General features: G+C 39.6%; 1 protein-coding gene across 6 annotated transcripts in view; it reads right to left on the reverse strand.

Moving 5' to 3' along the window:
- SPAG17 (sperm associated antigen 17) overlaps window positions 1–15,342 on the reverse strand; it is a 239,608-nt gene that overhangs the window by 48,666 nt on the left and 175,600 nt on the right. For 5 of the 6 annotated variants that reach the window (XM_042953607.1, XM_042953611.1, XM_042953606.1 and 2 more), the window contains exons 33-43: window positions 14,821–14,966; window positions 14,587–14,717; window positions 12,473–12,600; window positions 10,491–10,673; window positions 9,416–9,529; window positions 8,852–8,897; window positions 6,865–6,964; window positions 6,601–6,648; window positions 3,835–3,934; window positions 3,028–3,130; window positions 1,203–1,334 (exon numbers count right to left, since the gene is read on the reverse strand). In XM_042953607.1, the coding sequence (XP_042809541.1) occupies window positions 1,203–1,334; window positions 3,028–3,130; window positions 3,835–3,934; window positions 6,601–6,648; window positions 6,865–6,964; window positions 8,852–8,897; window positions 9,416–9,529; window positions 10,491–10,673; window positions 12,473–12,600; window positions 14,587–14,717; window positions 14,821–14,966 (1,231 nt within the window). The other variant, XM_042953612.1, reaches the window with a different exon arrangement.

The raw sequence follows: 15,342 nt of genomic DNA on the forward strand, positions 1-15,342 counted from the left end.
GAAGAGATAACCTTAAATTTACTTATTTTTATTTTTTTAACATTTATTTATTTTTGGGAGACAGAGCACGAGTGGGGGAGGGGCACAGAGAGGCGGGGACACAGAATCCAGAGCAAGCTCCAGGCTCCGAGCTGTCGGCACAGAGCCCGACGCGGGGCTCGAACTCACGGATGGCGAGATCATGACCTGAGTCAAAGTCGGACACTTAACTGACTGAACCTCCCCCAGGCGCCCCAGAAGAGATAACTTCGAAATCAGGAAGGCAAAAGGCATGTGTAAGGTAAATCCCTTAAGTCACTCATAGAGGTAGCAAGATGCTCCCTCTGGGAGAGGTAAAACTAAGACCTCTTGTCCGATTCCCATCTCACTTTCTATTTTGTTTTGTTTTTTAGTATAATTTATTGTCAAATTAGCTAACATACAGTGTATGTTGCTCTTGGTTTTGGGGGTAGATTCCTGTGATTCATTGCTTACGTACAACACCCAGTGCTCATCCCAACAAGTGCCCCCCTCAAAATGGACCATGTCCACAGGAGTAAAGGGGTGCAAATTCATCTACACAATTTTAAATACTCTGTTTTTCTTTTTTTTACTGACCAGCCATAAAGTTGAATTAACTTCAGTGAAATCAGTGTGATTCCACTGTAATTACAACTATTTTGTATTATTCCATACTTTAATTTCTGCTACAAATGAGATGGTGTGCTGTATAAATAGAGACTACACTTTATGTTTCTCTTCTAGCACCTGCAGACCAAGAAAGTACCTGAAAAGGTGGGTAAATATGAGTCCAACCACCAAATTACTGGCTGCTCAAAAAAAGCTACCAGGTTCCTGACATTTAGTAAATATTGCAAGCTCTCAGATCCACGAGGGATAAAATCAAATAATATAATGTAATAAATTAATTAAAATAAATAATTATATACAATAAAGAAATAAAATATAATAACCGTCTAATACATATTTGCCATTTTTTCCTTTCAATCTAGGACTTGCAATCATTCTCAAAACATTTTTTGCGATACTTTGATGTGCGAAGAAGCCTTACAAAGTGCTTTAGTTCTGGGCTCTGTGACCCACTGGAATTTTTTCTGTAACCGCCAACCAGACCCTCCGCTCCCAGTGTCATCTTCCGTCCTCCAAAAAGAGGTAACATTCAGTTTCAAGAAAGAATGAGATAAAGCAAATGACTGCCATACCTTCAATAGGTTTTGCCAAATTTTCAGTTTGGTTCTGGTCAGCAGACTCCTTGGCATCTACAAAACTCTTGAGTTTTGGAACACTCGGTGTTTGTGGTGACTCCTGTCCTGAAACTGTTTCTGACTGGGAACCTAGAAAACCCCAAACAAATATTATAAAGTGATACTCTGGTCAATGAGATAAGGACTACTGATGTTTGTATTCTTCTTTACAGCAAACAAGGTGCTCCCTACACCCCTGCCTTTAGAACGACTAAATGGAAGAAAGCTTTTAAGAGGCAAGGATTCGTCATGATATGATGCCACGTTTGCCATCAACAGGGTGGTATCTGCAAGGAACGCACTCCCCAGGAGCTAGATGGTTCCGCAAGGCAACACAGTAATTATCTTGGTTGGGTTATGCAGCAGAAGCCAAGTAATTTAGCCTACTTTTACCTGGCAAGAGTAACTGAGCTGTGATTTTTGTTTTTAAAGTTTCCAATCTTGAATCCATTCATTATTATGATAATGTAGCTCTTTATTAAGACGCGTCTCTCTAAGAAATCAGTGCAACATGAAACACATTTAAAATACATCTATCAAGGACTGGGGATGCAAATAGTACATTTCAACTTGCATGTGGGCCACCCTGGCTGAATGGTGGTTGCTGCCTGGAGGATTGTTGAGAAACCTGTGGCCTCGCCCCCTTTCAAGGGGACAATAGGCTTCATTGATTACAGTTGTCTGCCTGGGAACAGGTGGGCACCAGCACCATCAGCCTTCGTCTCTGATTTCTCCCCATTTTGTTTCCAAGTCATTTTTCCAGCCTTAATCTTTGCTTTGCAGACTCTGTGGTAATCAGATGTTTTCTTTGGCTGTGCTCATTCCAGGCAGCCGAACCTCTGGTATGGCATTGTGCAGTAGAAAATTCCTCTGTGGGGGAATTTTCGCTACCCAGTTTATGAAAAAGAAGCACTAAGTTGCATTTCATCCCTAAATTCTCCAACATGCATCTCTGGAAAAGGAGACCTTGTTCTACACATCCATCATCACACCCAAGAAAACTCAGAAAAATTCCACAATGCCCCCAACTAACAGTCCCCTACTCCAGACTTGTACAGTTGCTCCAAAAGATCTTTGATAGCTGTTTATTTTTCTCAACTCGGCTTCCAAAGTTTATGTATTGCAGGTAGTTTAGATGCCTCTCTAGTGTCTTTCAGTATACAACAATCATCCCATCTTTTTTCTTTTAATGACACTTTTTTTTGAAGGGTCCAGGACAGTCGTCTCCTAGAATGTCTACATTCTGGACTTGTCTGATTGTTTTCTCTTGGTTAAATTTAGGTTACTGATCTTGGCAAGAATTCTATATAGGTCCGAGGCACTTCATATTGTATTATATGAGAGAGCACTTAATGCTAGGCTGTCATAATTGCTAGAAGTTTGATCACTTGGTTGGGCTGGAAAATGGCCTATCTCTTCACTATAAAGACACATTTTCCTCCTTATTATCAGGTATTATGTGAGCTGATACCTCGAGCCTGTGTGTCTGGCCTGTTCTCCTCCAAACTTTCATTACTCCCTTGACTTATAAATCAGTCAGGTCTTCTAAATATTCTTAGGTAAATTTTAAGCACACTGGAGGAAAACTAAATTCGATTTGTATCTTGGCTTCTTCATATAACTCAGCCAAATTTGTAATACACAAGTCACAATAGGTTATGCCATCAGCCGTTACTGAGACAAGAGGCGGTAGGAAATAGTTATGTCCTAAGAGGCCATTCATTGTTAGGCATTCCTCATTTAAGTTCAGTGACAGGAACAGGAAGCTACAGAAACACATTACCTGGAGGAAGATCGGATGTTTTCTGAACAGCTGTTTCGTCTGCATCTTCCGCTGTCTTTGGAAAAGGAGGCAAGTTTTTGGAAAGCGTATCCAGATAATGAAACTGAAAGAGAAATCCAAAAGACTTACTTTAGACTTATGCATGCCTGGAAGGCACCCTCCACAAGCATGTTAAGTTGAAGAGCAATGATGAAACCATTTTTCCTTTTTAAGGCTCTGAAACTGAAAGTTTTTCAAGAGACCGTTCAACTCAATTCTAGATTTGGTCATTCTGTCCTAACTTCCTGTAACTTCTTCTCAGGCAGCTTCCGGTTAATAATAGCATCTGGAACATCCATAGAAATGCAACAAGCTCTAAACACATGAGGATATTCACTTTGCTGAAAAGTTCCAAGGTTTCATGGGAGTGCTCTGTCTCCTCGGGCTTCCAAGAACTCACAGTAATTTAGTGCTGTTTCAGCAGCTGATGGATGCAGAAATCTTAATGGGATAAAAACTTCAAAATGGAATTTATGGGATAAAAGTGGGGAGAATTCAACCCCCAAAAGGACTTGAAATAGATGAAAGAGGGTGATTAATAGTGATAATGCAAGGTATGAAGTTGGAGTGGTAGTAATAAATTGGCAAGACCTGAAATTAGTTTTCCCTCTCAAATGCTCTTGAGGACGTGGATTTGAAAGGTAAAGTTAGTCAGCTGGGCTGATGAAGGAAAGAAACATCAGGAAAGGTAGGTTACATAATAACACATGCATTGCATCAATCTCTATAAAGATTCTTACTTAATTGTTGTTAATTACGTTCAATTACCTTAGACTGACATAACTTGCTCATTTCCAAGTTGAAGTAGGGTGATATTACTTTGTTCCTAATTTCCATTAGGTAATTTTGTGTGGTTTCAATATCCTTCCTGGTTGATATTTCCATAACGATGCAAAAGAAGACAGAATGTTTTACAATGTTATTCGCTTGTGTTTTACCTTTAAATCCTGCAGAAAATGGGATCGCTAACAATAAAACGGATAAGAACTCATCAGACAATTTTTTTGGTCAGCGGGCTTTGGTTCATTTTCTGCTCTTTCTAGAATCAGTCACATTCCTTACTTCAAAAATCAGCTTTCATTTAAGATAAGAAATAATGATACCAGGTGGGAGTTTGGCTTTACAGTTGATCTCAAAAGACTAAAATACACACGGTTGACCTTTTTTGCGTGTCTTTCAATTCTCTGAGGTTTAAAGGCCAGCTTGATTCTACCAATTTCCATGATTTCAGTAGCAAGGGTAACAGAAACTAAAACCAAAACCTCAGGAGTGGTTTGTGAATAGTGTGATCAGTGATTACAAAGTAAAATAAAAACAATCATGATAATTCTGCTAATTGTCTTTCCAGTATCAGAACTCCCTGTTGGGGAGGCGATAGACCTCGAAAGACTAGAAGGCTGAAGAATTCACTTCCCAGCCTTTCCTATATATATAGGGAAGGCCAGTAACTAGTAAGCTGACATCACTGGGTAAGACTCCAGATAGCCTTTAAAGAGATCTAACTCAGCTGGGAGGCTTTCCCTTTGTCCTTGCCTCACCTCTTTTCCTGCTTCCTGAAATATGGATGGAATGGCTAGAGCTGTGGCAGTGATTTTACAACCATGAGGCAAACTGGAGGATGGAAGTCATGCACCACTTCTGACTTCTTTGACATCAGGAAAGATAAACTTCTTTCTTGTAAAAGCACTGATTTGGGGGGTTGTCTGTTAAGTGTAGCTGGACCTCATCTTATCTGAAATAGTTCTCATTTTTAAGTGCTTCTCACATGCCAGAAATTTTACAAAGTGCTTTACACGTTTAATCTTGTAATAACTCCATGAGTTACTCTTATTATGCCCCTTTTATTGGTCAAAAAACCCCAAGGTATAGAAAAGCTAAGTAACCTACCTTGAATCACATAACCAGTAAGAGGTGAAGTCTGAATTAAAACCCAGGTTGCCTGCCTCTGAGCCCATGATCTTGATAAGTGCAAACGCTAGTCAACTGTTAGCTGCCCAATGTGTGGGCTGAGATACCTCCGATATTAGGCGGCCCAACACCCTCCTGTTTCAGATGAGCAAACTGAATTCCTGAGGTACGTTTTACTGATGGAAATCAGTAAATTGGGAAATGCTGATTTTTACAAGGTTGAACACGTTTTGTTACCGTAGGACCTAGGGTACACCGTGGCTCTCTAAAAAATAAGCACGACCAGCTGACATCATGCATCTGTACGTAACCAAGTTGGAACTGACTCTCGGTCTGCTGATTCTAACACTAGTGTCCTTTCTCTCATACTAGCTGGCCTGTCAGGAAATACTGCCCGAATCAAAATAGCATCTTACTGAAACAACTTTAATTTCCCATTACATTATCTTATCTCTACTGCCTCACCTGATTCATCATCAGTCTATGGCAGTGGGGCTACTGCCTGTCACTCTTGGAACCATTCTCACAAAAGAATAAGTCCTCCAGTTGATAACCTCCAATTCCTCTCTGCATTCACCTTTCTGATTCTTCCACGGAACCTGACCTTTTTGTGGCTCACCTTCCGTGCCCCTGAGACCTTCTCATTCCTTAACCCTCCTCCCCAAACGCATTTTCCACGCTGCCAAAACTCCTCTTTCAATGACACAAATCTAATTATGCGTTTCACTTTCTTCTTCAAAAACTTTCACTGGCTTGCCAGCATCTACCTGTGGGTTAAAATCTGAAAGTGTTCATGTTTCAAGAACTTTAAAAATGTGAATGGATAACACAGACGCATAATGAAAAAAGGATTAAAGAGTATGCAATAAAAAGGAAGTCTCCATCCCACACTGTCCCCTAACCTCTCGGTCAGCTTCCCCACAGGCAATCATTGTCACTGGTCTAGAAATCAGGGATATTCCATGAGACAATGTATACCTTCTAGTTTGACCTTGAATACAGGGGTGGCCCATGAGATGCAACGTCCTATCTCACCACTTCTCCCATACATTCTACAGGGTAACCCAGGCATTTTTTTTGAAGAAGAATCTTCATCCTTCCTCCAGTCATTGTGGAGAGGAGTCATGCAAATGTGTGCAATTCTACCATATGTACCACTAGATTCTCAGTAAATACATCTGGCTCCCTTTCCTCATGGGGTCCCTTTCCTCACGGGGTCCCTTTCTTCACGGGGTGGTATCTTTGGCTAGGAACGAAAAGCACATAATGCCTGGAACACATTCTTCACTGAGTTAGAAGAATCCTTGAATGTTTATAACTAGTCTCTTAAGTTCTAGAATATTTATTAGTATATTTGAATTGCTACAGCGCAGAGAATACCTGAGAACTTTCTTGCTTACAAAAAGGAGAGGATCTGCATGAGGGTCAAACGGGCTTCCCCTGGAGATAGTGACAGCCTCACTCGTCAGCTGAGTAGCCACTTGGCAAAAATGTAGAAGAAATTCAGACAACGGCAGGGAGCCGAGGTGGTAGGACTTTTCAACCTAGCCCACTCTAAAATTCCTGACTCTACAAAACTGGCCATTTTCACATGCTTATGGATACCGTGCTTCAAGATAGAATTACCTCTTATGTTCCAACTTTTCTTTCCAGTGCTTTCCTTTTGTTGTTTGCCTGCGTGAAAGGAAAGTATGATGAAAAAGGGCAAGGCTCTCAGCTTACAAACAATAAAAGAAAAACCTCTACTGTGTGATAAATTGTTGGCAATGTAGGAGATGAAAGGCTGAGGATGCATTGATATAGTCACCCCGAGTTATGATGCACGGCTCTCCATTTCCTCAATCACTGTATGCTTAATACTAATTGGAACGCATTAAGGGATCTGCTTACCTCCATTTCCTTTCAAAGAAATCTGTATCAGTTGTCTCTGGCAGACATTCCGGAGCGGTAGGCAATGATTGCTTGAATAAATCGGTTAGGTGGGCTGCAACTTTAAAAATAGATGCATTTAAATTTATCTTCACATCTTTATGGCACAACACACAATCGGTGCCTGGTGACTCACTTGAGAGGTTTTCTAAGAGCTTATATTTAATCTATCAAGTGTTTACTAGAATTTCCCTGACCAAACTGTAGTACAACAGTAAACTAGACCACTTTTATCGAATATTCTATTAGAGAACACACATCTTACTGCCAAAATGTAGAATGCAGTGACATCTCATTGATCCCACATCATTTGGGGAATCAGTGTTTTACCTAACTGAATTTCTTCATATCTGAAACACCAAAACTTTAAAAAAAATTAACCATCTTACTGAAACTGTTTTTCTAAAAAAAAAAAAACTAAGGGTCTGAATCTAAGTATATTAACATAATACAATGGTTGTTTGATAATCCAGGCAGTTATTCTGAGTTTATTCCTCAGATCATGATCTCAGTGGGATGTTAACAAAGATTAAAAAAAAAAAGGTTTCCGTGTTCTATCTGAGCTTGGGAAATACTGATTTATACAAGGTTAAATATGTTTTGCTACTGTAGGACTTAGTATACACTGTGGCTCTCTAAAAAATAAGGAAATATGCAGCATTATCCAAACTTACTTTATCATAAAGTTCATTTTTGGTGCAGCCATTTCATAGACTAGTGTTTCGGGAAATAGTTTGGGGAGCATTGACTTAAAATCACCACCACTAATATTGCGGCTGTAACTATGCAAGACCCTGTTTGTTTGCTGGTTTGTTTATATGTTTGAAAATATGTTTCGTTTGCTCTTCATTATTAGGCAACCTGCACATTTACCTCGATGGTGATTGTACCCCTCAGACCAGAGACCACAAATTCAAATGCTGCCACGTACAGTTACCGGATAAAGTATAGGGCATCCAGTTAACTTTGAACTCCAGATGGACAACAAATAGTTTTTTGGTATAAGTATGTCCCAAATAGAACATTCAATAGAACTTATACTGAAAGATTACTTATTGTGTACCTGAAATTCAAATGTAACTGAGCCTTCTGTATTTTTATTTGCTAAATCTGACAACCATAGCTTAATGGGCTGCCCAGATACAAGAGTGACAACAGAGTGGCCACGATGGGCTGTAACGGATTCTTCTGTTTGTGGTCATTCTAAAGGGGCAGCTTTAATCATCTTCAGCCAAATGTCACCATGCGGTAATGTCACATTTCAAGAGATGGAAAGTCAGATAAAAATAACTGTGTAAGCCAACCCTGTGGGGGACACATAAAACACATCTGTGGGCTAAATGAAGCTTATGGCTGCCAGTTTCTGACCTTTGTAATACAACCAAAATAGAAAAGGAAAAGAAAAGCCCAAACCACCAAATGCTTCCCTGCTTGTCTGCTGTGAACTATGAAATCATATAACTAAGTTCGCTGGGGCTATATATTCTCCAAATAAATATGCTTTGAATGAGGATATTTTCCAAGGGTAGACTGCTTGAGCTATATATTCAGTGTAAAATAGTGCAAGGTTTTGGTGGTAACTGTGTAGTTGCTCAAAAGTTCTGTGTGTGTGTGTGTGTGTGTGTGTGTGTGTGTGTTGGGGGAGAGCGTTGACTGGTTGGTTGTTTCCCTCTTCTGTCTTAGGTATGTTGGAAATACATGCTGAGGTTAACATAAAAGTCAAATGTCAACTGTTTTCATTCAACAAATGAAAGTTAAAGATAAATTAGATGCAGCCATGTTTCACAATGTAGGCTGAAAAAATACATAAATAAGTAATTATAATACAACATGGCCAATATGACAACAGAAATATATATATATACATGGTACTTTGCTATCAGACAAAGGGATGACTGAGAAGGATATTTAAGATTTTTAAATATTTTGCAGAAAAATATGTAGTTACCTTCAGTTACATGACTTTTTGTAGTTTCTTCCATTTTAGGGAACGACTGAAATGAAGATAGAATTCCTTAATGATGATGATTATATTACATACAAATTCACTCGGTTTTACAGCATTCTTCATGGAAAATTACTATCAAATGAATTCGTTTTTTAATGCCAGTACAAAATGTATTTGATTTTTTGTAGTCATTCCTTCCACACAACAGAATTTTTAAAAATGCAAATCATTTCAAGTTGTAGAAATTCCTTTTTCTTCCTCCTTCCTCCTTCATTCACTAATTCATTCCACATTTCAATAAACATCATTTTCTCTGAACACAGTATAAACTTTTATTTAAGAGCCTTCAGAATTATATACAGTTTAAGGAAGGGCCTAAGAAGCTTTTGGAAAATTCAATCCATGAGGAATCAGATTTTCCCCAGAAATAAGAAATTATAGGGAGGGAAGGTGAATGTTCCATGGAAGTGGCAGAAACAGCTATGAGGTGTAATATTTTGTCTTGAAGCACCTGATATTGAAACAACAGTGAAAACATTGGTACTGAAAACATTTCCTTCTCACCATGACGAGCTTGAGGAGATCTGCAGCATTGCCTCTTTCCTCCTCGGTTCTGGAATCCTTAACCGTCATTTCCTGTAGCTCATCTTCTTTCTTTAGAATATGGTTTATATAATCCTAAGTCAGCGGAATAAAATAAATCAATAAAAAACCGAAACGAGGCAGAAACACCAAAACTGTGAACATCAACTTGAAATACTACTGAAAAGGTAAGAGTATGTAAGTTCCCAGTGCTCAACAAACCAGTTACTGGTCGAGCAATCTGGAAAACCTTTTCCTTGATTACATTAATGAGCAAAGACCTGAAACGTCCAAAAACAAAGCTTGAGGGCCACAAGATCTTAGAACTATATGGAGATGCCACAGAGACCCATCTTCTAGCTCTGTGCTCCGGTGTCCTCATCAATAAAATGTACGGACTTGGGTTAGATGGTTTCTAGAGTCCTTTCCAAGGATAGTCTTTATGATTCTGTCTATGAATGTAAGTTTAGGCTTAGTCTATGCCTTGGCTTCCAAGAGAAATACACTTTAGTTTTTCCATAAACATCTATTTTCATAAATAAATCATCCCCCGCTGTATGCCAGGTGCTGGGTATATAACCATAAACAAAACAAATATAATCCTGTTCAGAGACAGTTGACAAACTAGACAGGAAGATGCTATAGATACGATGTGCACAATTAACTATATATTTACAAATTCTTAGACCATTTCCGAAAACCAACAATCCTTTTCTTCCATGGACAAGTAGCAGATTAATAAGCAGCTGTACTTTTTTTCCAGAGGTCACAAAGTCAGTTCCCCATACAGTAAGAGGGAAGGAGGACACTATATAGCAATCGTATATAAAAGTTACCTATCTTTTCAGTGCCTTAGGGTCTCAATACTTCCTATACCTTCTGGGAACCATTGAGTATTTTCTACTTCTCAACCTCCTACCCTCTGGAAAATTGACATTCCTTTGTCGCATTAGATAAATATTGGTACAGTGACATTATTTCAGATTCCTCAGGAAACCAAGAGGAATGATTGCCCTGTCGCTGATTCCTCTGGGTCGGGTGACCAGGATTCCATTACCTTAAGGGAAATCTGCAGCTTTTGCTTCACCTCCTCTTTTATGACCTCGTGCTGGGTGAACTGGCGCATCTGTAGAACACTGGGGCTCTTGAGTATAGGGGCCGGCGCACTTGCTAGCTGTTTGGACCCAATGTCAAGGCCCTTCCAAATCTGAGTGCCAAATGGAGGTCCAGGAGTCTTCTTCTGTTAACAAAACGAAGCAAAACAAGCACCAAAAAAATCAGAATGTTTTCGCTTTTTTTTTTTTTTAAACTGAGTCCTTATTATGTAGACACGATGCTAGGAACCACTCGTTAGAGAATACGGTGGTCAAAAACATACGGTCCCTGCTCCCAAAATGTTTCTCAAATAGAAGGGAAATTGGTAAGAGAACTGGGCACGCTTTCCTCTTTATATGCGTTACCAGGAACTTGGATATATTAAAATCCTGTAGCATTATCCAGTGCTGTCCCACTGGATAGCATTTGGGGAGTTGTAAGCAATGTCGCATCATGGAAATGTAGCCTAGCTTATGAAAAATGCATAAATGCACTGTTGCTTATTACCCACAAGCAGCCCAAGACATCTGGAATAATCAGGCTTTCACTTTCTGGTTTCATGTTCATTTTGACCTCAGAGAGATTCTTTGAGAGAGAAAAATCATCCCATAGATCTGAGTGGTCTCTGAGCTCACTCTAGATTAAGCATGCCTCCAGAGTCTTCCCAGGGTCTCTTGGGGTACATATGTTCTGCCTCGGATTAGACTCACAGCTTTATGTTACCCTTGTAATTGATTTTCAGGAGTAGTGTACTTTGATGCCCTACGTCCTGTAGCGTGCCTGATGTCCTCCATTGTAAACTGCTATTCATTCTGATGTCTGGTCAGTGATAACCCTGAGGGGCTTGCCTGGGCTGGGCCACTGTGACTGGGCATAGACGGCCAGAGCCATAGGAGTTGCAGAGAAAGAGAATAAACTTCTTTCATTAATCTCAGATGTGGCATGTTATTTGTCATGAAGTACTACTTTCAACCTGGATATAGCCTTAGTGAGTCATTTGGTGTGGCCTTTCTATTTTTCAGATATGGAAGTAGAGGTCCAGTGTGGCTTGTCCCCTATCCCACATTAACAATTGGTAGACTCAGGACTAGAATTCAGATACTTTTCACTCATCGTGTTGGTTATAGCTGCCAAATTAAAAAATAGGACTCAGAGGTCTTTGTTACCTTAAGTGTTCATTGTCTGTGCCCTTGCTATTACAAGGTTGTGCAGGGGAACAAAAATCATCATAAACCAAAAAACGTTGGCCTCCCCACCTAACACGTGAATGTCTCTCTGATCATATTGTCAATGTCCTCATTGATCTAATAATTTATCATCTAACAATATACTGGGCCTATTACACAAATGGCTTGCAAAATCAAGTGTCAAGTCTTGCAAGGTGTAGGACTTCATGATTCTTGCTCAAGATCTCTAAGACCTTTTCTTCCATTCTTTAAAAAGACTTTCGATGGAGCTTCTCTAATTTGACATAATCACAACGTTTACTTTTTATCATTGTAGTTGCGTATCCTTTGTATAATCCTTCACATCATTCTTACGTGCTTCAGTTCGTGCATTAGTAAATTAGGCAAAAAAGGAGACCTGAAGTTGGGTGTTAAAACTAACAAATAAGAAATGAGAGAAGGAAAGTTTTCTGTATTGCATAGTATCAGTAATTCCATGATAGGAGAGGTATAACATGTGTTACTTAGAGTGGGTATTTCCATACTATAGGAAGACGTTTGAGCCTGCAACACAGGCTAAAAGAAATAAAGCTAGTCAGGTGTATTTCTCCAAAATCTACAAATGTTAAAAGTCTTCAAATATAAAACTCCCGAGCCCATTAACAGTTTATGTAAGAATGAAAATATACGAATATATGGGAGAAGACTGGAGACTCCAATCCATTGATGAAATAGATGTGCAATAGTATAGTGACTTTGCAGCAGAAAAAATTTATACCTCGACTGAGGGAAACATCTCCCATGACCTTGACTGGAGATTTGGAGGAACAATTGTATCTAATTCTTTCTTCATTAGCCATGGTGATGCTTTACAGAAAGGGCGAAGGACAGTGATGCTCAGGGCACCTGGTTCAAAGAGAGTTATCAGTGGATCATTTCTCTATCAAATACATTCTGAGAATTCAATAGGTTTTCACTAAATTCAGCGAGCTTCTTGATAAGTGAGACATAGTGATTATGCTTAAGAAGCTTACAATCTAACAAGTAAAGTAAGGCTTTTGGCCACTGTAACACCTAGAGACTGGGTTTAGATCACCTGGAATTATTCATTGACACCTTACTATTCTTCAAAAACCACCTCCAAGTCCTGTCGGTTCACTTGACCTTACCCGCTGACCTACCTTGGATCATCTGCCTCTGAGAGATGCTGTTCTGGGCTAGAGCAACAACTAGCTTTTCTACCCAGCTCTACTCTGCGAGTGAACCTCCCGCTAGCGGTCAGAGTGACTGATTATGTTAGTCCATGGTTTAAACTCTTCTTTGACTTCCCACTGTTCACAGGACAAACCCGAGTCCTCGGTGTTTTCTCACCCTGCCCTAACTTGCACTACCCCCTCCTTCTGTGCCCTGGCCACTTCAGCATTTTCCTCCCGGTTCTCCAAGGCTTTTTGCTTTCTGCTTTGTACTGTCTCTTCCAAGAAGGCTCTCCCTCCTATTTTAATTAGCTGCTACTTATCCACCAGCTCTTGGTGCCAGTGTCTTCAGGGAAGCCTTGTAGACTACAGCAGGTTCCTCTGTTAATGCTCTCATAGAACCATATTCCTTTCCTTCACAGACCTTACCCCAATTTATAATCACACAATCACAGTTATTGTGTGACTATGTAATTAATGCCTATCCTCTCATTAAACTCTAAGCACTATGAAAGCAGGGTCCACGCTGTCTTAGCTCACACTGTATTCCTAACACCCAGCCAGTGTGTTTGGCACATGCTGGGTTATCTAGATGCTAAATAACTAACAGGGCAATTTGTGATGAAGCCTTGCACAACCAATCAGAGCACCCCACTCCCCATATTCACAAAGAACAAAGTTTATTTTATCACGCACACGTGCATTGATACACTAAAAGATATAAGTGCGCAGATGCAGGCATATTCGTAAATGAGTGCAAAGTATATACCACCAGAGAAAAGACGAAACATAAACCTAAGCACAATCCATTGGTTTCATTCACAGATAATATGCACGTTTATATCTGTTTAAATACACATATAACATACACCGATGATGCTTTCTTTTTATTTATTTATTTTTTTTTTTAAATTTTTTTTTCAACGTTTTTAATTTATTTTGGGGACAGAGAGAGACAGAGCATGAACGGGGGAGGGGCAGAGAGAGAGGGAGACACAGAATCGGAAACAGGCTCCAGGCTCCAGGCTCCGAGCCATCAGCCCAGAGCCTGACGCGGGGCTCGAACTCACAGACCGCGAGATCGTGACCTGGCTGAAGTCGGACGCTTAACCGACTGCGCCACCCAGGCGCCCCTCGATGATGCTTTCTTAATGCAATACGTATCTCGAACCCTTAGCCACACACTGATTTCTTTGAAATTGATGAGAACAGTATAAATACGCAATAAATATAATTATATATATAACTTATCTTATATTTCAGGCTGACTTTCTAACTCACATATCAAACATATTTTCTTTTCTTAATATATTAAGTTCATCAAGGCAACACCTTCAAAAAAAAAAGAACTTACAAGTGATATCTCACTTTTCTTTTTTTTTTTTTTTCCCCTAGCCAGATGAAAGGAACACATAAATAGGATCATAGATACATGCCTACCGTACCTAAACTCCGATTCAATTCAGATCTGCTTACAGGTAGGAGAGGGGCTTATATACAGTTTACATACGTTGATGCCCAGATAAAGCTTGGAGTGAGCATAAGTAGCTGTATAAACAGGTTGACATGGCGATGTGGCAAGTAGAGTTGAAAAGGGAGAGAAAGGGAGAAAGTAGAGATGACGTGGGGGTGGACTGGATAAGGGGGCTGGATGCTGGTAAGGAGACACAATGACTTCCAGACATTCTGGATTCCCTACCTGGCTGTTCTTGTATTGGCTCCTGGAGAACTACAGTAGTTGATTCCCCGTATGCCAAGGATAGGTATTCTTCTATGTCCCTGTCTCGAAGAAGTTCCGCTCCTGATCCATCAGCATAAATGACAAAAAACCTATTTGAAGCAATAAAATTGAATTGCGTGAAGTATTCAGTTAAAATGCTCCTGAAACTTAAAATTTTAAATAAAGGTCATGGTATTATTTTTATCATGCTACCTGGGTACATGTTCACCATAGATTTGCAGATGATTCTTATAAACGTGAGTAGATGATAAACTATCATAGCCTTCAGTTTTTTCATTTGGATCATCTTCCAAATTGTTTTCACATAGCATAGTTGATACACTACCATCAGCCATTACCTATGGGACAAAGTATATAATCAACTAAAGAAAAGAAATGTCGTAAAGCTTACATGTCTCATTTAAGAAAGCATGCGATCTGTTGGTATATCCAGAAAACCAGAGATATTTATTTCCAAGGTAATACTCACTAAGTCCAGTTGGCATTAATAAAAGCAAAAACATCTCTACTTACAGACCACACCTAGACTATGAAGACAAACTGGAATATACTCAGAGTAAGGTGAGTAGGATCGCAAGGGACTCAAAATCTTATCTGAGCATTGGTTCACGGAACCGGGGATTTAACCATTGAGGAGAGGCTACCCATCTGATAGTTGTCTTGAAATATTAAGAAGGTGGCAGTGTGGGAGAAGTTCATATTCTGTGGTTGCGA

This window comes from Panthera leo, chromosome C1 (assembly GCF_018350215.1).
Source record: "Panthera leo isolate Ple1 chromosome C1, P.leo_Ple1_pat1.1, whole genome shotgun sequence".
Taxonomy (NCBI): Eukaryota; Metazoa; Chordata; class Mammalia; order Carnivora; family Felidae; genus Panthera; species Panthera leo.